The sequence below is a fragment of the Microcaecilia unicolor genome, chromosome 8 (genome assembly GCF_901765095.1).
Source record: "Microcaecilia unicolor chromosome 8, aMicUni1.1, whole genome shotgun sequence".
Taxonomy (NCBI): Eukaryota; Metazoa; Chordata; class Amphibia; order Gymnophiona; family Siphonopidae; genus Microcaecilia; species Microcaecilia unicolor.
In genome coordinates, this window is record NC_044038.1 from 32,347,685 (window position 1) to 32,372,543 (window position 24,859).

General features: G+C 45.5%; 1 protein-coding gene across 1 annotated transcript in view; it reads right to left on the reverse strand.

Moving 5' to 3' along the window:
- Positions 1 to 2,983: 2,983 nt before the first annotated feature.
- The window catches only part of LOC115475365 (nodal modulator 1-like), a 96,876-nt gene continuing 75,000 nt past the window's right edge, over positions 2,984 to 24,859 (reverse strand). The window contains exons 26-31 of the mRNA XM_030211011.1: positions 24,459 to 24,542; positions 14,490 to 14,600; positions 5,572 to 5,673; positions 4,196 to 4,315; positions 3,491 to 3,583; positions 2,984 to 3,264 (exon numbers count right to left, since the gene is read on the reverse strand). Coding sequence (XP_030066871.1) covers positions 3,133 to 3,264; positions 3,491 to 3,583; positions 4,196 to 4,315; positions 5,572 to 5,673; positions 14,490 to 14,600; positions 24,459 to 24,542 — 642 coding nt within the window. The 3' untranslated portion in view covers positions 2,984 to 3,132. The remainder of the gene's footprint in view (positions 3,265 to 3,490; positions 3,584 to 4,195; positions 4,316 to 5,571; positions 5,674 to 14,489; positions 14,601 to 24,458; positions 24,543 to 24,859) is intronic.

Here is a 24,859-nt window from a genome sequence, read left to right on the forward strand (position 1 = left end):
AAGTCGTAAACATGTGAATAAAGGGGAAAGGGAAATGGGACTTGATATACTGCCTTTCTGAGGTTTTTGCAACTACATTCAAAGCGGTTTACATATATTCAGGTACTTACTTTGTACCAGGGGCAATGGAGGGTTAAGTGACTTGCCCAGAGTCACAAGGAGCTGCAGTGGGAATCAAACTCAGTTCCCCAGGATCAAAGTCCACCGCACTAACTACTAGGCTACTCCTCCACTCTGAGCTGGTTGATATTGTATATCTAGATTTTCAGAAAGCTTTTGAGAAAGTTCCTCATGAGAGACTCTTGAGAAAATAAAAACGAATGGGATAGGAGGCAATGTCCTTCAGTGGATTAGGAATTGGTTATTGGACAGAAAACAGAGGGTAGGGTTCAATGGCATCCGTTTTTCTGAATGGAGGGGGGTGAATAGAGGAGTGCCACAGGGATCTGTACTGGGACCTGTGCTATTTAACATATTTATAAGTCAGCACTCAAGAGAAAGATCTAGGTATGTGGCAGCGGCCAAAAAAGGAAACAGGATGCTAGAAATTATTAGGAAATGGAATGCAAAATAAGACCAAGAATATTATACCACCTCTATATTGCTCCATGGTGCTATGGATATGATTTGAGGTCTATAAAAGCCTGAGTGGTGTAGAACGGGTAGAAGTGAATCGATTTTTCACTCTTTCAAAAGTACAAAGACCAGGGAACACTCAATGAAATTACATGGAAATACTTTTAAAAGAAATAGAAGGAAATATTTTTTCACTCAAAGAATAGTTAAGCTCTGGAATTCTCTGCTGGAGGATGTGGTAATGGTGGTTAGCGTATCTGGGTTTAAAAAAGGTTTAGACAAGTTCCTGGAGGAAAGTCATTAGACTGTTAGGAGATGGACATGGGGGAAGTCACTACTTGCCCCGGGACTGGTAGCATGGAACGTTGCTACTAATTGGGTTTCTGTTAGGTACTTGTGACCTGGATTGCCCACTGTTGGAAGCAGGATACTGGGCTAGATGGACCATTGGTTTGACCCAGTATGGTTATTCTTATCCCAATATGGCTTGTACAATATATACGAGAACGAAGTAGTTTTCACTACTTAGATTGAAGTTACTACAGTTGGAAGCTACATTTCTGCTATGATAGCCTTATAAGTGTGTAATTTTCTATTAGGGAGCTAGAGTTCTTTCGATCAATCATACCTGTCAAATGTTCGTTATCTAGCAAGACAGTAATCTCACTGTCCGATATACCTACTTAATGTTGGGCCCACTTAACCCAAGTATTTTGTTGTGGCTGTAGTGCGCTTGAATCTGCCTTATTTTCCTTTAGAAGAAATTGTTTCATGTTCACTCTATTATGCCACCCCCCCCCCCCCCCCCCAATCGCAGGCTGAGTCAAGGGTTAGCTTATCTCCTTGTTATTTGTGGATTCTAATACCTTTTTGTTTCCTTAAGACCATATTTGGAGCTTGTAATTTTGTTTATAAAACAAAAATATACAATGAAAAAAAAAGAAATTCCACTGTGTAATTTTGAATTACTTGAAAAAAAAAATACTTTCTCGAATTTGTAATTACTACTGAAAAGAGGGGGACTGCACTGACCACTAGGCTGCCCCTCTGCTCTACATGGACGTCTGTGTGGCCATTTTTTGTACAAGTGCTGCCTGACAGACATCCTTGTCTCTGGTTTTTTTTGGCGTTCATAATTTGGATGTTTTATTTTGGAAAATGGCTGTTCATTTTGGACGTTCTCACTTTATTTTCAAACACCCACAGTTTTTTTCTGTTTGAAAATGGCATGAGATGGACTTTTTTGTTTTTGGACATTACGAGCGGGACATCCTAATTCTGACTTAAGATGTTCTTTCAAAATGCCCCCCCCCCCCCCCCCCCCCTTCGTTTCATTTTATTATTCTTTTTAAACCAACAGAATGTTTGGGTACCACTCCCATTCAAACCATGCAAATCCTCTCACCTTCCAAACATCTATAATCTACCTAGTGGTGGAAAAATGACATAAGCCATGCTCCACATGTTTTCTCCAACTGGTAAATCAGCTACTTTGCTCAATCAAAAATACTGCACGTGAAAAAACAAAACCATATACAGCTCTGAACATAAGAGTTTAGAGAAAAAATAGTTTATTTTAACTGAAACTAACCTGGTGGCAAAGTGAATGAATTGATCACTTAGGATTATTGATCAAGCGCCTGATGCAGAAACAGATATGTTCTTTCCATGTGTATAAATTCCACATCAGTACTGATTACAGGTTAACATGTGTCAACAAAGTGTGAAATTCCACCATTTTTGCTTGCATGATGCACAAGGCTAAAATGCCAAAGTACCAATTATTTCAATCAAAAACCAAAAGGAGATTCTAGTAGTTAAAGCACTCTAAAACAATGGTTGAAATCCGCCTCCTATCCAGAGTGAGTGGACTAGAACAAAACCTTTGGCCTTCTTACAATTAAATTCACGATCCTTCTAGCCACTGTGCACATTTTGGTGCCACTTGCAGAAAGCTACAAAGAAAATCTCTGGAACATGATAAAATGTTAGGTTAGGGGCCTAAAGAGGTGTGAGACATCACTAAATACTGCAGACAATGCACTTTGACACAAGGCAGGAGGAACTTCCCAGATCTTACAGATCTGCACAATGCCAGTACTTTGTGTATCTTATTGGAGCAGGGTACCGGAGGCAAGTGAAATGAAAACCCAAAATGTTACTAACAGAGGAATAAAAAAGCAATCGTGTCACACTTTATTAGAAATGTCTGGGGAAATCAGTTAGGAAGATGGATTCATTTGTTTCGTTATCAAACCACCAGGGGTCATAAACTATTCCAGTGATGATGAAAAATAAATTACCTTTGGTGACGACCTACACTGTACACTGTGTCAAGGGACAGAACCTATTCATTTCATTAGACTAAAGAGAGTTAGTAGCAACACCTGGAACTCTGTACAAAATGCAAGCTACCTTGAAAAATAAAAAAAGACATGTGCCAAAAGGTAAAACTAGTCTCATCTCCAAAGTCCAAGAATGCTGAAGCCTGTTGTATGGGAGGAAAAATGCCCATGGCTGCAGCGTGCGACATACCACCCGGCTGTTTCCTTCTCCTCACGTTCGACGCGTCTTCTGTCTTTTAGCCAATCGTTTGGCATCCTCAGAGCCACTGGCATCCGAGCCTGCCTGCCCCAGTGCCCGCACTCCTTGCAGCTGGCTGGTCAGCTGCAACAGCAGAGGAATGATCTAGGAAAATTTGGTTGGGGGGAGGAGAGATACAGCATGAGAATTCTAGTGCTTTATGCAAAGTGTGAAATCTCACAGATACTAAGACATATATGCTGAAGAAAAACGAACAGCATAATAGTCTCTTAGGAAAAATAAACTAAAATAATGTCTACCTTCACCGAAATATTTAGGGTTCTAATAGCTGGGATGCAATTAAAATAAAATAAAAAGTGAAGCGGCCTACCTTCTCATGGTTGTAGCCTGCTAATAGCAGGAGCAGTGTCAAAGGCAGTGCAATGTAGGACCCTTGGGTAACATCTTGCTCAGGCAGTTTTCTCTGCAAACACCAGGACAATGATTACGGAATATCCCCACAGCCGAATGTTTTAATCGTTTAGTGGTTTTGCTTAATGCAATTCAATTTAAAAATGACAGACACTGTGCAACAGTGACACCTTTTAGTTCCATAAGGAATACCAGCATCTCATCACAAATCAGACATCTGACATGAGAAAGCAGATGCGAACATGAATGCTGAATGCTGCTGCTTTGTGTAGATCAACATATCTTTACTGTTTCAACAGAATTAAAACAAATCTTTTGATCCATTTTACCTAGAATGGCTGTTTCTAGCTCCTCTAGCATACAGATCCCCCGGACCCTCACACCTATCTTCAGACGTCTCAGTATCCTCCATTTTTGACTGTGAACTGCTAGCTGGGGCCAATGGCCCTGTCCCAGTCTTCCCTCCTTCCCCATTATCATTCCCAGTTAGCTGAGAGAACAAATAAAGTTGATGATCAAGGAATGGGAATGAAGTTTAAAGAAGGTCTCTGGATCTTTATCAAATATCCATTTCCTTTTCATCACCTCAATAGACACACAAAGGTTTGAACCAGTTCAAAACGTCTCAAGGTAAAACTGGTTAAAATAGTAATACTTTACCCACCACAGGGTTGAATATTAGAGTGATGTGTTTGTGGTACCCAACAGTATTGAAGGACACTTGAGGTAGGCTGTAGTCATACTGAGACTTGGATAACGTAGAGTCCAATAGCACTATATAATTCTGTGGTTTAAAAAAAAAAAATACATTGGCGCTCTATTCAGGACAATATTACCAGTTTGTAATAGTTTACAGCTTGGACTAGCCATATTATAATTATACAGTAACCTACCTATATCCTTAGCCCACGATTATATGCACCCTCTGTCAAAAGAGACTTCACCCAAGATACTCTGGCCACAAATCCTGCTCACTTTCTCCAACTCTCTAGGTCTCCCTGCTTCTGTCCTCCTACTTCTGCAGTTTCGGCCATCCTCTTCCTTGCTACTTGGCCATCTACCTATCTCCCTCCAAGAATGTGGACGAAAGCCACACACAGATACCGCATTCAGTTCAAGCTTCTCCTTCTTACCTACAAATGCACTCAGTCTGCTGCCCCTCACTACCTTTCTACCCTCATCTCCCCTTACGTTCCCGCCCCAAACCTCCGTTCACAGGACAAATCCCTCCTCTCATTACCCTTCTCCACCACCGCCAACTCCAGGCTCCGCTCATTCTGCCTCGCCTCACCCTATGCTTGGAACAACCTTCCCGAGCCCTTACGCCAAGCCCCCTCCCTGCCCATCTTCAAGTCCCTGCTTAAAGCCCACCTCTTCAATGCTGCGTTCGGCACCTAACTCTTTCAGGAAATCCAGACTGCCCCAATTTGACTGCCCCTATCAGACTGACTGCTCACGTGTCCTTTAGATTGTAAGCTCTTTGAGCAGGGACTGTCCTTCTATGTTAAATTGTACAGCGCTGTGTAACCCTAGTAGCGCTTTAGAAATGTTAAGTAGTAGTAGTAGTAGTATTAGAGAACTCAGAGTACCCCATTCATAGCCACCAGCAAAACAAAGACAGAAAACCAGATACCAAAGTTATATGGAAGATCCCTGAATGTATTTTATTGTATTGCATATTGTTTCTTCCAGAAACTTAAATACCCAAGTTCAAGACCAAGGAAGATCATCACACAATATCTATTCTGTCTGAAACAGATAAGAGCAAACACTTTCCAGATTCTCTTTCCATTCAATAAACTTGTTTGCCGCAGTCATACCTTCTGAAAGTCTGATCTAGAATCTCTCAATATAAAACTTACATCCCTGCAGAATCACTTGGAAGCAGGTTCTAATTTCTAGTCTACTTACATGGCATAAGCATTGGAGCTTAATTCAAAGTCAGCACATTAATCTTTGCCATGCTGAAGTCAGTCACTGGCCCTAAAGTCCAGAACTGAGCCTTACTGAAAAATAATAAGCCAGTGAGTGGTGCCTTACCTCTCCATCTCTTGGCAACGGTGGGAAGTGGAAAAAGAAGGACTGACCCAAGGAGACTGTCTGAATTGGATTGTCCAGGTTTTCGCTTTTATAGAGTTTCACCTGTTTAAGTAAAGGATACAAAATATCCAAATCACATAAATCAAGAATCAGAATGCTGAAGGATATGCTAGAGGTTAAAGCACTCCCTGGTGATGGCTGAAATCCCCCTCCTACTCTGAGTGAATGACTCAGAACAAATCACTTTCTCACTGTTGTTTACGCTGCTACTGGGCTAGATGGACCACTGGTCTGACCCAGTATGGCTGTTCTTATGAGTATGAGAAAAGCAGTCAAGCAGCTGCCAAGCTGATAAAGGCCTGCTATTGTGGTGCTTAAATTTATCCAGCCAAATTTAGGGGTCTTTTTACTAAGCTGCATTAAGTGCTAACACGCACCTAACACAGCAAAAAAAAGTGTAATGCTAACACGCACCTAACACAGCAAAAAAAAGTGTAATGTACATTAATGTTGCCGCATAATGCTAGCATACAGAACACGGGAGTCCTTACCTCCTCCAAAATAGCTGGCAGTAAGGGGGCTCCCACAATCATTTTTAAAAATGGCAACATTAGCACACAGCCATTAATGAAACAAACAGAAAATCGGGGGGGGGGGGGGGGGGGGGGTGACCATGGTAAAAATGGCTTTAATGGCCAGCGTAAGAGTGCACTAAGGCCATTTGTTACTGCAGCTTACTAAAATAACTCCTTAGCTGTTTAGCACTTAATATCCCACTGACCAACTATATACTAGAACCCATCCCCCAGATTGCTTCTAACCTACTTAGTTCCCTTCTGTTTGAATAAATTTGGCCACTCAGCAATTCTGTGTGGGCAAAAGTTTACCTGAGATTTTAAATACAACATTCATATGTTTAAAAGTTGATTGGAATAAAGTCTGTGGTTATTATTTTTTTTTTACCCTTTTACCCAGAATTCTCAAAATGAGCGTACATGGATAATTTTGGTTTGAAACTAGCAAACACTTGTACCTGTTTTTTTTGTAAAGGGTATATTTTTTCATAGAAAATTTAATTTCAGCTTATGAAAAAAGGCACACAAGGCACTTAAGAATATTGTTTAAAAAGTAAAATAAAATTTCTAGTATCAATTAATCCTTAATACTGGTTCCACTACCTCTTCCTCTCACTAGGGGGCGAAAATAGACCCCCATCGCGAACTAAAAGAGTACAGTAAATGCACCCCTCCACAAAAAAAATCTCATGATAAAAACAAAATTAAATAGAACAGTACAATTAAATATTGAAAAATCCCATCCCAAAATCTCCACTCCCACTCATCAAACCCAACCCCCCAAATTCCCCATTTCCAGCTGTAAAAAAACACAATCATATCTCCTGGCTCCTTGGCTGTTCCTGAAAAACCTCTCACGAATGTGGCCCATTTGGTCAGCAACTCCAATGTCAGGTAGGACCAGATCTGAGGGCATTCGTGCATCAACCAGGAGAACAATCTACACATTACTTTCCTCCCCAACCTAAACACGCTATTGTCCCGTTCCGGGCCCTTACCTGGCGGTCCGCGGGCCGAAGCGCGAGGCTGGGGCGCCCGTGGGATGCGGGGCAGCGGGGGAAGGCTGCCACGGGGATCGCCGCGACTGCAGGCTGCTCCGAGGCCGGCGATCCAGAAGAACAAGCGCCGGCCTCGGAGAAGGAGATCCGCCGGCCAAGATGGCGGCGCCGGCGTCGTCGTCCTCCTCGCTACAGCGGGACCAGCGAGGAGGCTCCGCCCACTTGCGCCGGATTGGCGCATCCGCGTAGGAACTCCGCCCATCGGACGGGAGGACCAATCCGGGCTCCCGCTGCCGGCCTGGGCGAAGAGGATTGGTTCCAGCGGTTCCCCAGCCAGGACGAGCGGGGGATTTAAACGGGAACACGGAAGGGGTCCAGTGCTTCCGTTTTGTTGTTTGAAGCCACATTCCAAGCCTGTGTTTGTTCCTCGTGCCAGCTAGCCGTCCTGCTAGCTATTTCCAGTAAAGACTGTGTTTGTTCCTCGTGCCAGCTAGCCGTCCTGCTAGCTATTTCCAGTAAAAACTGTGTTTGTTCCTCGTGCCAGCTAGCCGTCCTGCTAGCTATTTCCAGTAAAGACTGTGTTTGTTCCTCGTGCCAGCTAGCCGTCCTGCTAGCTATTTCCAGTGAGGACTGTGTTTGTTCCTCGTACCAGCTAGCCGTCCTGCTAGCTATTTCCAGTGAGGACTGTGTTTGTTCCTCGTGCCAGCTAGCCGTCCTGCTAGCTATTTCCAGTGACGACTGTGTTTGTTCCTCGTGCCAGCTAGCCATCCTGCTGGCTATTGCCAATAAAGACTGTGTCCGTTCCCCGTGCTCAGCTAGCCGCCCGGCTAAGCCACGCTCACCAAGGACTCTGTACCCACATCCAGCCAGGCCAGCCGTCACCCCGCGGTTCCAGCAGTCCTGCTGGCCGCCCGCAGCTGAGGGCTCAACCCTCGGTGAACGGCGGTCGCCACGGGTGAAGATTCGGGGTGCTCGGTGATTTCCTGGCCCTAGTGGGGCTCGGGAAGACTCGAGAGCTCACCAATACCGGAGTGACATCAGAGCCGCGACAGAAAACGGAAGCCATGAGCTCGCCGACGCAACCTGATCTACGGGACCTGGCCAAGGTTCTCCAGCAGCAACAGGAACAGCTCAATGCCCTGTCTGGGGCGCTCCAGAATGTATGTTCTCAGCTCTCCACGCTTCAGGTACAGAACCAGGCCGCTGCGGTCCAAGGGGTCGCAGCGGCTCCCCGTATGGGAGGGTTCCGCGTGGGACCTCGGTTCCCTGAACCAGCACGATACGATGGGACCCCGGGAGGTTGTCGGGGGTTCCTCAACCAGTGTAACCTGGCCTTCCAGATGCAACCGGAGGCCTTTGCTTCGGACCAAAGTAAGGTGGGCTACATTATGGGCCTTTGTGAAGGAAAAGCCCAGGACTGGGTGGCCCCCCTGAACGAACAACATGACCCCATTTTGGATGATTATAGCGAATTTCAGCGCCGGTTCCGGATGGTGTTCGACCTTCCGGGAAGACCTTCCTCCGTGGCATCGGAACTGCTCCGGATTCATCAGGGAGAAGGTACGGTGGCCGATTATGCCATCCGGTTCCGTACCTTAGCCACGGAGCTGCGTTGGAATCCGGAGTCCTTGATGGCCATTTTTATGGAGGGATTACAAGAACGAATCAAGGATGAATTGGCGGGACGGGAGATTCCCGGACAATTGGATGCCCTCATATCACTCTGTATACGGGTGGACACCCGATTCCAGGAGCGAGCCAGAGCCCGGGCGGAGCGGCAGAAGTGGGCACGAGGGACCTCCCGGACGAGCAAAGGGCCGTCCTCTCGCCAGGGGAACCGGGACACTACGGAGCCCGGGGAGGAGCCGATGGTGATGGGCCGGCAACGGTTGACTCCCGCCGAAAGACAGCAACGACAGTCAAACGGACTGTGCTTCTATTGTGGGAAGGCTGGGCATTTCCTCCGGACTTGTTCCATCCGGCCGGGAAATGCGCTCCCCAAGGCACCCTGAGGGGAGGGTTCTTGGGGCACTCCGCTCCCCTACCAGACACCCTGATCATCCTACCGGTGACCTTACGGTGGCAGGAAGCCACGGTTCAGACCCAAGCCCTGGTGGACTCGGGGTCAGGGGGCAATTTTATTGGGCTCGAACTGCTGCAGCAAATGGGCTGGCCCACGCTCCCCCGGAGGCCGATGCTGCGGATAACCTCCATCCAAGGAACTACCCTTCCCCAGCCGGTCACTGAGATTACTCCAATGTTGGGACTGCAAGTGGGGGAGAACCATCGGGAGGAAGCCGAATTCTTAGTATTATCCCGGACCATCCACCCTGTGGTTCTGGGACTGCCATGGTTACGATACCACAACCCGGTTATCGACTGGGCCGGGGGAAGAATTCAAGCGTGGGGTAATTCCTGTCAAGAGACCTGTTGTAAGGGTCGGGCTGGCAGCTGTCCGGCCTTAAATACGTTGCCCGAGGAGGGACCGGGTGAACTGGGCTCCTTGCCTATGGATTATAGAGACTTTGCAGATGTGTTTAATCCCAAGGAGGCGGAGGTACTACCACAGCATAGGTCTTTTGACTGTGCTATCAATTTGAAGACGGATACGGTACCCCCACGGGGCCGACTGTACAAACTGTCCCGAGGAGAGTTCAAGGCAATGCGAGAATACATCCATGAGAACCTACGGAAAGGGTTCATTCAGCCGTCTACATCCCCAGCAGGGGCAGGGTTCTTTTTCGTTACCAAGAAGGATGGGTCGCTGAGACCTTGCATTGACTATCGGGGATTAAATGCCATCACCGTGAAGGATCGGTTCCCGCTGCCGCTCATTCCCGAGCTCTTGGACAGACTGCAAGGAGCTCAGATCTTCACGAAGTTAGATTTGCGGGGGGCCTACAATCTAGTACGAATCCGGTCCGGGGACGAATGGAAAACGGCTTTCAACACCCACGAGGGACATTTTGAATATCGGGTGATGCCGTTCGGTCTCTGCAATGCCCCTGCGGTGTTTCAACGCCTTATCAATTGTGTATTAGAGGATTTGCTAAATTCCACGGTGATTGTATATCTGGACGACATCCTAGTTTACTCTAAGGACCCCCTGGAGCATCCGGGCCATGTTCGTGCAGTACTGCACCGCCTACGTCAAGCCCATCTATTTGCTAAGCTGAGTAAGTGCGCTTTCCATCAGCGATCCTTACCCTTTTTAGGGCATATCCTGCTTCCAGGGGGGTTACAGATGGAGCCAGACAAGCTCCAAGCCATTCGAGAGTGGCCTCAACCGAAGGGCCTGAAGGCCTTACAACGATTCCTGGGCTTCGCCAATTACTATCGCCAATTTATTCCCCAGTACTCCCGGTTGACCACCCCGTTGACGGCGCTCACCCACAAGAACGCGAGGGTCAGGGATTGGCCGCCCGAGGCGCAAGCGGCTTTTCATCGGGTAAAAGAGGCTTTTGAGTCCGCGTCCATTCTGTTGACCCCCGACCCTGAGAAACCTTTCATTGTAGAGGTGGACGCGTCCGCCCTAGGGGCCGGGGCGGTCATTTCTCAAATCAACCCCGAAGGCCGGCGCCAACCGTGCTCCTTCTTTTCACGTAAATTCTCCCCAGCCGAGCGGAATTATACGGTAGGGGATAGAGAACTCTTGGCTTTGAAACTAGCACTTCAGGAGTGGAGACACTTGCTGGAAGGAGCGAAACACCGGTTCACGGTCATCACGGATCATAAGAACCTCCTATACCTCCAAGAGGCTCAACGGTTGAATCCCCGACAGGCTCGGTGGTCATTATTCTTTGCCAGGTTTCATTTTCAATTAGTGTTCCGGGCGGCCTCCCAGAATACCCCGGCAGATGCGCTCTCCCGGGCCTTCGAGGTACCAGAAGAGACTAAGGAGACTCATCCGATGTTAGACCCCGCTTGTCTCAGTGCGGCCACAGGGGAGGTTGCACCGATCCAGAAATTCGTGGCGGCCGCCGATCGGAAAGAGGTTCTGCAATGGGGGCACTCGTCTAGATGGGCCGGGCACTTCGGGTACCAAAAGACACTCCGATTCATCACACGACATTATCGATGGCCACAGATGAGACGAGACATCCTCCAGTTTGTTACCTCGTGCCCGGTATGTGCCCGAACCAAGCCAGTAGGAGGACCCCCCGTGGGAGACCTACAGCCACTGCCCGTGCCGACCAGTCCCTGGTTGGAGATATCCATGGACTTTATCACTGACTTACCTCGCTCCCAGGGTCATACCATGATCTGGGTTGTGATAGATCGGTTCTCTAAAATGGCTCACTTTGTTCCATTCGCGAACCTCCAGTCGGCCGCCTCTCTAGCTCAAGCCTTCATTCACCACATTTTTCGACTACATGGACTACCCACTCGGATCATCAGTGACCGAGGACCCCAATTTACCTCCCGCTTCTGGAGAACTTTGTGCACGGCCTTGGGGGTGGAGAACCATTTTTCATCCGCTTACCATCCTCAAACCAACGGCATGGTTGAGAGGATTAATCAAACCTTGAAAGGATTCTTACGAGCTTTTGTCAACCAACGACAAGATAACTGGGTTTCTCTACTTCCCTGGGCCGAGTTCGCCTATAACCAAAGTGACCACTCGTCCTCAGGGCAGTCCCCGTTCTTCCTGGTATATGGACGACATCCTCGGCTTCCAGGGCCGTTCCCGGCTACCGCCATAACCCCGGCGGGGGACCAAGTCGTGGCCGACCTACAAAAGGTCTGGAAGATGGCTAGGGAACAATTACAGAAGACCGCGACCAAGGACAAGATCTTTGCTGACCGCCATCGGCGGCCCGCTCCCGTGCTCCAACCAGGACAGAAGGTGTGGTTAAGCACGAAACATCTGAGATTCCGAGGTTCTTCCCGAAGATTGGGACCTCGATATGCGGGACCATATGCAATCCAAGAACGAATTGGGCCAGTAACGTATCGGTTGCGGTTACCCGGCACCCTACGAGTGCATAACGCCTTCCATATCTCGTTATTGAAGCGGTTCCGGGGGTCCGGGTGGCACCCGCCCCCGGCCCAAGAAGAAGATCTCCAGGTGGCCCTGGACCCGGAGTACGAGGTAGGAGAAATTCTCGACTCAAAGTGGCGGCGGGGAAGACTGCATTATTTGTTATCATGGAAATCTTTTGGCCCCGAAGACAATTCCTGGGAACCCGTGGCTAATGTTCATGCCCCAGAATTGGTCAAAGCCTTCCACGCCCGATATCCGTCCAAACCCGGGCGCCGGGAGAAGGGGTCATCCGGGGAAGATACTGTCCCGTTCCGGGCCCTTACCTGGCGGTCCGCGGGCCGAAGCGCGAGGCTGGGGCGCCCGTGGGATGCGGGGCAGCGGGGGAAGGCTGCCACGGGGATCGCCGCGACTGCAGGCTGCTCCGAGGCCGGCGATCCAGAAGAACAAGCGCCGGCCTCGGAGAAGGAGATCCGCCGGCCAAGATGGCGGCGCCGGCGTCGTCGTCCTCCTCGCTACAGCGGGACCAGCGAGGAGGCTCCGCCCACTTGCGCCGGATTGGCGCATCCGCGTAGGAACTCCGCCCATCGGACGGGAGGACCAATCCGGGCTCCCGCTGCCGGCCTGGGCGAAGAGGATTGGTTCCAGCGGTTCCCCAGCCAGGACGAGCGGGGGATTTAAACGGGAACACGGAAGGGGTCCAGTGCTTCCGTTTTGTTGTTTGAAGCCACATTCCAAGCCTGTGTTTGTTCCTCGTGCCAGCTAGCCGTCCTGCTAGCTATTTCCAGTAAAGACTGTGTTTGTTCCTCGTGCCAGCTAGCTGTCCTGCTAGCTATTTCCAGTAAAGACTGTGTTTGTTCCTCGTGCTAGCTAGCCGTCCTGCTAGCTATTTCCAGTAAAGACTGTGTTTGTTCCTCGTGCCAGCTAGCCGTCCTGCTAGCTATTTCCAGTAAAGACTGTGTTTGTTCCTCGTACCAGCTAGCCGTCCTGCTAGCTATTTCCAGTGAGGACTGTGTTTGTTCCTCGTGCCAGCTAGCCGTCCTGCTAGCTATTTCCAGTGACGACTGTGTTTGTTCCTCGTGCCAGCTAGCCATCCTGCTGGCTATTGCCAATAAAGACTGTGTCCGTTCCCCGTGCTCAGCTAGCCGCCCGGCTAAGCCACGCTCACCAAGGACTCTGTACCCACATCCAGCCAGGCCAGCCGTCACCCCGCGGTTCCAGCAGTCCTGCTGGCCGCCCGCAGCTGAGGGCTCAACCCTCGGTGAACGGCGGTCGCCGCGGGTGAAGATTCGGGGTGCTCGGTGATTTCCTGGCCCTAGTGGGGCTCGGGAAGACTCGAGAGCTCACCAATACCGGAGTGACATCAGAGCCGCGACAGCTATCAGGAAGATCTCCTTTCAATGCAGCAAAAATAAACAACACACTTTTTGTCATGCTCAATAATGTTCACAGCAGATGTGAACACATGAATCACTATTTAACTGTTTAAATGACTTTTAAGCTCATTTTCAAAGCACTTAGCCTCCCAAAGTTCCATAGAAACCTATGGAACGTAGCCTCCCAAAGTGCTTTGAAAATATGCCTCTTTGTAGATTGTCCTTGCTCTGCCCACTGTGTAGCATGATTCTTCTGCGTCTCCATTAAATTAGCACAGTATCCATAATGTGCATTTTCTCTATTTCAAGAACCTTCTATTTTCTGGATTCAGAAGTGACAATTCAAAACATAACTCTACAACTGATTAAAAGTGACCATCAGTCACAGGAATCAGCTGCTTTCACAGGATGATATCACTTGTAGCATCTAACTTTTCACCACCAAGTCTATTCTATAATTCAACGCTATTATTATAAACTTAGAATTATTTATTCTATCAGGAATTTACTAGATCTGTGTTATATGCATTGATTCATGTATTGGTTATGGAGAAATTAGGTCTTGCCTGATAATGTTCTATTAGTGCTTTCAACTATTCCAGGATCTGTGGGATAGTTGCGTCCATCAACCAGCAGATGGAGATAGAGAACAGATAGGCCCATACTCAAAATTCTGGCGCTGTACAAAACAGCACCGGAAAATACAATCAAAACAATGCTGAGAAAGAACGCCCCAATGCTCAGCACTAATGGCATGAATATTTTACTTTCTTTTTTAGTGCCCAGATTAGCGCGTGCTAATTTGGCAGTTACCATAGGACTCTTGAGCGCATCCTTGCAGTATGATATTTTAAGCTGTCTTAGGCATGTGTTAGCGAGTAATACAGCTTAGTAAAAGGGCCCCTAAATGGTTTAACATATACTAAAATTAAAATAAAAAAATATTGCCTGTGCATGCCTAGTGAAAAGACAATAGCCTCAAGCTTACCCATAATGTAGACAGATACTCAGATGAGGTGATCACATTTCCACTTAAATCAAACAGGTTAATCTGCCGGAATGCAATGATGTTCATATTGTCAATGTCGCTGCTGCCAACCTTAAATACAAAAACACTTGTTAAGAGCCAAAAAGTGCCAGCAGGAACAGTCCCCTCCCTTGGTTTGGATATTTGTTTAAAAACTTGTACTTTTCTTGGAACTTTTTGCATATTGCCTGGATCATTGCATTTGTTTGATCCTTTGCTTTTCTTGTATTATGCAAACTTGGATTTCCTGTTACATTAAAAAAAAAAAAAAATAGCCAAAAATGCTAGCAAAGTAAAGACTGATAAATGATTACTGATTCCGACAGGTGTACTTCAGCAACTAGCTTGTTCTGTGGATTTATATATTTACAAAGGCTTGATATATGCCAAGAACTGGCTTCTAAGCTGTTTACATAAAACAAAGTTAGCCGCCAGAAGGAAAAAGGAAGGAAATGTTAGAGATGAGCAGGGTTGGAAAGGCATATGATATAAGCAGGGCTTTTTTTGAGGGGGTACTGAGTACCGGCACCTTTTTCATTGTCTGCTAAAATTGACACATGGTGCCCAAGTTTTACTGAAAGGGTTCAGGCTCGACACACCAATTCTGCTGTGCCATAGATTCTGTGATTGGTTGCAGGCGGCCTGGCTATTGTAGGGTGGGTCCCTCAGTGATCACCCCACCCCTGAAGGGTGATCTGGCATTTGAGTACCGGCACCTTTTTTGCTAGAAAACATTCACTGGATATAAGACAACTGGAAAGGAATAGAGGGAAACCTGAATACAGAACCTGATGGACAACAGTTAGGTATTTGTAGGAGATTATTATTATTATTAGCATTTGTATAGCGCTACCAGACGCATGCAGCGCTGAACACCTGACACAGAGAGACAGCCCCTGCTCAATAGAGCTTACAATCTAAAGTAATACAGACAGACAAGACAATAAGGGAAAGTACTGGGTGAGAAGGAACAAGGGGAGGCAAATGAGTAGCGGCTAGGAGCCAAAAGCAGCAGTGAAAAGGTGGGTTTTCAGCATAGATTTGAAAATAGGTAGAGATGGAGCAAGACGTACAGGCTCAGGAAGTTTATTCCAGGCATAAGGTGCCGCGAGAGAAAAGGAACGAAGCCTGAAGTTAGCAGTGGAGAAGAAGGGGGACGACAAGAGAGACTTGTCCAGCAGATCACGGGGAGGAATGTAGGGAGTGGAGAGGTAGATTCAGTATCCTACAGGAAGCCAGCATGGGAACTGCCACATATCCCTAAAGATGTACTGGCTGCATATACCACAGGCCACTGGTGAGAATCTGCATAGAATATGCCACCCGATTACTAGAACTAGATGCCAGGCTAAAACCTACTAAGGAAAATTACATTACTGTCCATGTATACATTGATTTAACTACTTATCCCCATTGAGGCTGTTTAAATTATATTAAAAATAAAAGCTCCATCATCAAAAAGAAAAAAAGGTACAACAGCTGAAAGAGAGGGAGAAAGGAGTTCCACAAAACCCAAGAAGACATTACAAATGACAGGCTCAAAAGTCAACTGAGGAGGAAGAAGAAATGCAGGGGAAAGAACCAGAAGTGGAGGAATTAACATACAGATACATACATCGGGTTTAAGGAGAGGGAAAAATTACCCAAATTGAATTTAATATCTAAAATGAAGAGTATGATATGTAAGATGAATAAAGTTATAACCTATATAAATGGACAGACTACTGGTACCACAGATGTTAACCGAATACAATACTGGGCAGTCAAAATTAATGACAGATTTTTAGCAACAAGGATGCAGAGCTAAAGGAAAAAGAGAACAATAACTCCTCCTCCTCAGAGCACACTTAAGAAAAAGTAAAATCACTGCGAGCACAGGTGTCCTTGATAGAGGGGTATCTAAAATGATTTACATCACCAAAGATAATGTGGAAGATCCAAAACATCAAACTGAAACATAGTAACATAGTAGATGACAGCAGAAAAAGACCTGCACGGTCCATCCAGTCTGCCCAACAAGATAAACTCATATGTGCTACTTTTTGTGTATACCTGACCTTGATTTGTTTCTGTCATTTTCAGGGCACAGACCATACAAGTCTGCCCAGCACTATCCCCGCCTCCCAACCACCAGCCCCGCCTCCCCCCACCAGCTCTGCCACCCAATTTCGGCTAAGCTTCTGAGGATCCATTCCTTCCGAACAGGATTCCTTTATGTTTATCCCACGCATGTTTGAATTCCGTTACCGTTTTCATCTTCACCACCTCCCGCGGGAGGGCATCCCAATTATCCACCACTCTCTCAGTGAAAAAATACTTCCTGTCATCACATATTTTCTTTTCTTGGAGTTATCTGCCTCCTTCCCACCCTCTATTGTATGTATTTTAGATTTGGATACAGCTAACATCTTTTCATTGGTTGGTCAAGATGAGTTACACTGAAGTACAGCAGATATTTGCCTATCTGAACAAAACAGTATTTTTCAACCTTTTTTACATTGTGATACACCAGACACACTGCATACTACATTCCAAGGCTTAACCACTCATCTTGAATTTCCCTTTGTGGTACACTCTCTACCTTTACAGTTCCATCTTTGTTCATGATAACCAAATTATTACAATCAAAGTCAATCCCCATGTTCTGCCCCCATTTGCGTGGGAGCAAACTATATGGTTGTATAGATTAAGCACTTTTGAATTGTGGACTACAAGTTCCTATGTTTTGGTAGTTCTTAGACAATTGTCCCTTTCTGGGCACAATATTCCTTCTTCCACATGCTGCATTAGCAGAGGAAAAGCTGAAATTCATATGCTCCAATAAAATAATAAATCGAAAGTAACAGCTGAAACACACAAACCACAGAGATTTAAAAAAAAAAACAGAAAAGGAGATACCAAATAAATTTTGAAAAAAAAAAAACACTAAACAATTTTACAGGGAACTGGGACAGAATATCTGTACAGTGAAAAAAAACCACTAACTGAAGCTGAGGAAGAAACATTCTGCAGAAAGTTATACGAGTACCCTGTAGCAGAGGAAAAGCTGAAATTCATATTCTCCAACAACAAAATAAATTGAAAGTAAAAGCCGGAACACAAAAACCACAGAGGCAGGAAGAAAAAACAAAAAAGGAGACACCAAATAAATTTAGAAAAAAACATAAAACAATTTTACAGGGAACTGGGAAAGAATATTCATACAGTGAAAACAACACTAACTGAAACCGAGACAGAAGCATTCCAGAGAAAGTTATACAAGCATAACCGAGATGCAGAATGGCTACCCTGCACACAGAAGAAAGTGGGAAGATAAATACCAAATTAACAGAATACTCTGAAGTAAGAAGACAGTTGGAAAACAGGTTAAAAAGAGTTCCAAACTGGAAACGCGCTGGCCCCATATGGAGTGACCAACTTTTGGCTCAGTTAACATCCCTTCACCAAGTCATGGCAAAATGCAAAAATAAATTGATTAGCAGCCAGAATAACATCACAACGACTACGAACAGGAAGAATGCTTCCCTTTCCAAAAGGAGATCCAAATGATATTCCCTGTAACTTACAATCTATAAGCTGTTCACTGCAACAGACGCTGATAAAGATAATTTCCTAGAAAGAAATATATTATACATTTTGAGATACTATCATAGGTCTCCAGGAACAGCATCAATGGATTCAAAAGTACAAAAGGCTTGAAGTATGAAAGTAAACAGCCGGAATCCAGTTCCATCATTAAACTTGGACAGGTATTCCGAAGAACAGAAAAGAATGAGCGAGACTCTACTTGTACATAAACGAATTGAAGCAATAGAATACGCAAAGTAAGAATCAGATCAGCAAACAAGGGAAAACAAGTAGCAAACGCACAAACACAGTGTCACACCAGGGACCGTACATGGATCAAGCCCAGATGAATGAATGGTTAATGAGAGGTGGAACTGAAACCAAAGGATGACAGTTGCAGCACAAGACAGCGGATTACGGATGAGATCATTTATAGCAAGCACAGAAAAAAAAACTTGTACAAAAGATGTCTGAAAATTCTGTAAGAAAGACCTGGAAACAAGTTATTCATCTTGTAGCTGGCTGCAAAGTCCTAATGGCAGAAAATTTCCATAAAGAAAGGCACAACAATGCGGCGTGTCTCATTCACTGAAACTTTTGTAAATACTACATCATCACTGTACCAGAAAAACATTGGGATCATGACCCTAAGCGAACTTTGAAGAATGACGAGGTTGTGAAAACCTAAGACATCCCCATAAAAAGCTGGATGCAAGGAAGCTGGGCAAAGAGGTAAAAGAGAAAAACACCAGAAGTGATCCTCGAGCAATTCTCTGTGAATCACGTAGAAAGAGAGAACATCCTCAAATACCACGAAATGCAGCCAAACACCAAGAAAAGATGGCAGAAAGACACAGAAATATTTCCTATCGTTTTGGATGCCACTGGCCCGATTACAAGGAATTCTCAAGTACGTCTGGATAAGTTGGCTATACATGTAACAACTTCTGAATTCCAGAAGGAAGCTCTTTTTGGCACAATGGTAGTACTATGGCAAGTGTTACCAGTAAATTTGAGGGCCTGAGATCATACTCTGGGAAACCCTGGTTTAGGAATGAGGTTCATTACTCTCATTTTCTGCACTAAACTTAACCCATGAAAAGACGCCCCCAAAACAGCATAAGGATAAAGATTGATGTTGCAGCCCAGAAAGATGGATTACAAAATGCAAGGGTTCATGGCAAGCATAGACAAACTAGTAAAACAGTCATAACTAGATTCTGTAAGAAAGAGCTGGAAAAGGTTACCTATCTCATAGCCAGCTGTGAAGTTCCCATAAGTGTTTATAAAATTCACACATATGCACTTATCTTACATGCAAATAGTTATACCTGCTTCCAAGCATCTACAAATATCTAACTTTTTTAGCAGTGATTTTTGCAGGTTTGGTGGGGTAATTTTATAAAGACATATACAGTAGGCACCTATGAGGGGCATAATCGAAAGGAGCGCCCAAGTTTTCCTGAGGACGTCCTCGCAGGACGTCCCGGCAAAGGGGCGGGGAAACCCTTATTATTGAAACAAGATGGGTGTCCATCTTTCGTTGCGATAATACAGCCGGGGACGGCCAAATCTTGACATTTAGGTCGTTCCTAGAGATGGTCATCCTTAGACTTGGTTGTTTCTGATTTTCGGAAATAATGGAAACTAAGGACGCCCATCTCAGAAACGACCAAATGCAAGCCCTTTGGTCGTGGGAGGAGCCAGAATTCGTAGTGCACTGGTCCCCCTAACGTGCCAGGACACCAACCGGGCACCCTAGGGGGCAGTGCAGTGGACTTCAGAAAAAGCTCCCAGGTACATAGCTCCCTTACCTTGTGTGCTGAGCCCCCCAAAACCCACTACCCACCACTGTACACCACTACCATAGCCCTTATGGGTGAAGGGGGGCACCTACATGTGGGTACAGTGGGTTTCTGGTGGGTTTTGAAGGGCTCACATTTACCACCACAAGTGTAACAGGTAGGGAGGGGGATGGGCCTGGGTCTGCCTGCCTGAAGTGCACTACACCCACTAAACCTGCTCCAGGAACCAGCATACTGCTATCATGGAGCTGGGTATGATAATTGAGGCTGGCATAGAGGCTGGCAAAAAATATTTTAAAAAATTGTTCTTGAGGGTGGGAGGAGGTTAGTGACCACTTGGGGAGTAAGGGGAGGTCATCCCCGATTCCCTCTGGTGGTCATCTGGTCAGTTCAGGCACATTTTTGTAGCTTGGTTGTAAGAAAAAAAGGACCAGGTAAAGTCGTCCAAGTGTTCGTCAGGGATGCCCTTTTTTTTTCTATTATGGATCGAGGACGCCCATGTGTTAGACATGCCAAAGTCCCGCCTTCGTTACACCTCCAACATGCCCCCGGGAACTTTGGTCATCCCCGCAACGGAAAACAGTTGGGGACACCCAAAATCGGCTTTCCATTATACCGATTTGGGCGACACTGTGAGGACGCCCATCTTGCGATTTGTGTCGAAAGATGGGCGTCCTTCTCTTTCGAAAATAAGCCTGCATGTGTCATAAGTACATCTGTTGTTGCCATACTGGGACAGACTGAAGGTCCATCAAGCCCAGCATCCTGTTTCTAACAGTGGCCAATCCAGGTCAGAAGTACCTGCAAGATCCCAAAACAGTACAATACATTTTATGCTTCTTATCCTAGAAAATAAGCAGTGGATTTTCCCCAAGTCCATCTTAATAATGGCTTATGGACTTTTCTTTTAGGAAGTTATCCAAACCTTTTTTAAACCCCGCTAACTGCTTTTACCACATTTTGCTGCTGAATAAGATCTTTCCAAGTCATAGGTACATAAGTATTGCCATACTGGGACAGACCTAAGGTCCATCAAGCCCAGCATCCTGTTTCCAACAGTGGCCAATCCAGGTACTCCCACTAAATAGGGAAGAATGTGCTCTGCTTCCCAGGTACAGCCAACAAGCATCTGTGTGTTGAGGCTAATATTCCTTCAACCAACCTGGGGATAGGTACCACCTATATAATATTTTATATCCATTTTCTTGTAATCATAATCTAGTCCTGTTTCTGGGTTGAAGAAACACATAAGTATTATCAATTTAGCGCTTATCCAGAACAATAAAATTGACTTAAAAAGCTTAATTAGGTCCAGTCTGGTAGTATGACAGTGCAGATGACCTGAATTTGGTTCCAAAATTAAGTGCTGTGTCCCCTGAGTCAGCAGGATGCTGCAGAGGTAGCATTCACACAGTAAGTGAGGAGAGAGGCCCAGTCCCCCAGCCACTGTATAACAGTGACATCTAATGGGCTGACTTTGTGACTTTAATTATGAGGTTTCAGAAAGAGACCTGGTGCATAGCCCTAAGCTAAGAATTGTTACTGCAGTAACCAAGTTAAATTATTTGGGAGGAACATATAGAAGGGGAAAAAATCCTCTATGTAAGTGCAAAAACAATGGCTCACAGAACAACAGTGTAACAAAGGCAGATTCTGATGGAACTGGAAAACAAAATGGGCAGGAAGAACCTGACGAATATTCACATGCTTACCTTACAAAAAAAAAAAAAGTGAAAGCTGGACTTTCCTGTTAATCTCTTTTTCTTTCCTCAAGTCCTGCCAGATAAGTCTAGACCAGTGGTTCTCAACCAGTGTGTCCTCCAAGGAGGGTGTGTCACTAAAAATATTCATTGTGGATATCCTGAAAACCTTATGTGACTAGGTGTGCCCAGAGAACTGGGTTGGGAATAGCTGGTGTAGACAGTAAGCCTGTATTTTCTTTACAACCTCCAAGCTGTGAAGACCAGCAATCTTGAGAGCCAGGTTCTTGAAATCCCCTAACTGGTCCCTATTTCTGATTCCCCACTACCCCAAATAATAATTGCTGCCTTCAGCCCCAACTAAAAATGCTGCAGGTCTGCTGTCCATAGATTGAGTAGCATATTTACAGGGTTTTGTGTTGCTTCACATTATCTGGCACTGGAAGGATTTGGTGTTGCTGTTACTGAGGTGACACTAGAACTTGAAAGTATATTTGTTTTGTTTTATGACAAGTGAGAAATCTGGGACTGATGTGTTGCATACAGCTTTTTGATATGGGATAGGCAAAGTCATACTAAACTTACAGTTAAACAATAAAATATGTAGGCGTGCTTTGTTCAGCTGTGAATTTTAGTGTTCGACGTATCACATATATGAACATTGTCTGTCTGGTGCATCACAACAGAAGAAAGGTTGAGAACAACTGCTCTAGACCAGGGGTTTTCAACCCAGTCTTCAGCACACACCCAGCCAGTCAGGCTTTCAGGATATTCACAATGAATGAACATGGATGACATAAATCTGCATACAATGGAGGTAATTTGTCTCAAGCATATTTGTTGTAGATATCTTGAAAACCTGACTGGCTGGGAGTGTCTCGAGGATTGGGTTGAGAACTCCTGATCTAGACAAATGGGTTATGTCCCCCTGCCGGCTGATGGGAGCCAGAGATTAAAAGCTTGCACCCTCCTCTTCAACAGGAAGGGAATACAAAACCCTTGGTCTTAACCATCTTAAAGCAAGAATCAAGCATTTTAGCCTGAGGAGATTCCATCTCCAGCTATTATATGTAGCACGAAGCACTCAGGAGAGGCCTACAACCATCCAGGAATATAGCATACCCTATAGTCTGCCATGTATCATGGCCCATCCGAAAGCTACCTATCTATCAAGCCTTAAAAAGCAAGGGTCACTAGCTTCTCTCAATCAACCTCCTCACTGAGGTATCTTCCCCTTCTAAGGAAGCTCTCTTCTCTTCCTCTTACCTTTAGTAATTGGAATGTTCTAGCAACCCAAATGTTGCCAAAGTCAACCTGTTCCTTCCATGAGGGCCAAAGATTAGGGCTAGGAAGAGCTTGAAATTGAAGGTGCTGCTGGAGCAGGACCACATAGGATTTTTATTCCATTCTTTAAATCTTTCATTCATTTATTCTTAGGCTGCAGCAATTAATTCTTCATGCACCACAAGCCTTATATGGCTTTAAAGGAACTCTGGGAAGCTTCAGGCAAAGAATTAATTCCGCAGGCTGGTCCCACCATTACTCCCCGGAAGACAAGAGGAGCTTTTGACATATGGGTGAGGTCACCTGCTGAAATATGAACTCAGTGGAGAACTAAAATTGCGCAGGCTCTGCCATGCCTAAGGGCAGATACGAAGTCTTCATAAATTTCCCCCATTTGTCTATCAGAGGGACAAAGGGATCGGCTTGCTTCACTTATGCACTTTTTAAATCATTTATAATTTTTCATTTTACAAGGGTCATTTGCAAACAGTAATACAGAGATGACGGCACATTAATACAAGATAAGAAGAAAACAATCCCAACTAGATATATGGATTATATACAATCTTTCTCTTTCTTAGACCACAAAGTGAAGAAAAATAGGGAGAGTGAAATAAGACAAGGAGATCAATTAAACAGTAAACAGAAAAAAGAAAACATGGTATTAACCTGATTATCCCCAGATATTACTCATCTAATAAATGATTCCACATTGATCATCTGGTTGGTTTCCTCAAGACCAAATACGGCATATAGTCAATTCATTTCATTGAGAACATACTCATTGTCCAGATTTTAGTTAGAAATAATACATCTGATTACATTCTCTCTCTTTTAAAAACCAGAAATTATTTAACAATATATAAGTCTCTAATTCAAATCCCACTGATTAAAGCAATCCCAGTTTTCACAGGCGTCACTCCTTTCGAAGTAATAAATATTTAGTTATGCACTTTTTGGAATGAAGTAGCAACAAAACAGCTGCCAATCCCACCGGTCTAGGAGTACTGACCAGGTTTTATGCACACCACACGAACCACAGCTCAGTCTTGGGAACCTCTCCACTTTGCTTTTGGCTGGGTGCTAAACCTCCACAGACTGCAAGCAATCACCTGGTGCCTGCTTGCATACCTGCTCCCAAGCCAGTCCAAATGTACTAGCTGACACACTGTGGTGACTTACTTCACTTCCCCACCCCCAACATACTGAAATCCAGAGGAGGGAATAGATTGCATTCACCTACCTGCTGACTACTTGGCTGCCTGCTACCATCCGCTGGCCAGGAGACATAACCCAATTGTCTGGGTTATCTAGCATGGTAAGAAAGCTAAATTTATATATTAAGCAGCAGCAGAGCATGAGTCAGCAATAGGTAAGAAATCAAAATGCTTTCAGACTTCTACTCCGTTGCCTTTCAAGGGAATTGAGAAAACCCTTAGACAATTTCTGCCTAGTGAACAAAGCTCTGACATCAAGAGTACTTCACTGCTTATGAGGCAAGGATGTCACAGCTCTCTGCAGGCCTATTCTTCCCCAATAACACCTGTGGTGCCTGAGGTAGCGGTAATAGTTACCTCGATAGTGCGGTGCTGCGGAACAGCTCTCTCAATATGATCATTGCCTTCGGCTTTTAGCTGAACATAGTACACACACCCAGGCTGCAAATGAAAAACAAAGTTCATTCACTTGCACAGCTTGAATTAGAGGGCAACCAAATTTCACATTTCAGCCGAAAATACCAGTGCATTTTCATCTAAAAAAAAAACCCCAAAATTCTCCTCCCACCCTTCCCCTGCAACCACACGCTGCCTACTCCCTTCCTACTACCCAAAGACCCTCCCTGGGCCACCCTTAGAAGCCACAGTGGTCTAGTGGCCTCTCTAAGACACGAGCAATCCCCAGTTGCTCCTGCCCAAGCCAGCTCTGTAGTCAAATGCAGGCGACTTTCCACAGCAGCCTCGTGAGACTGCCTTGG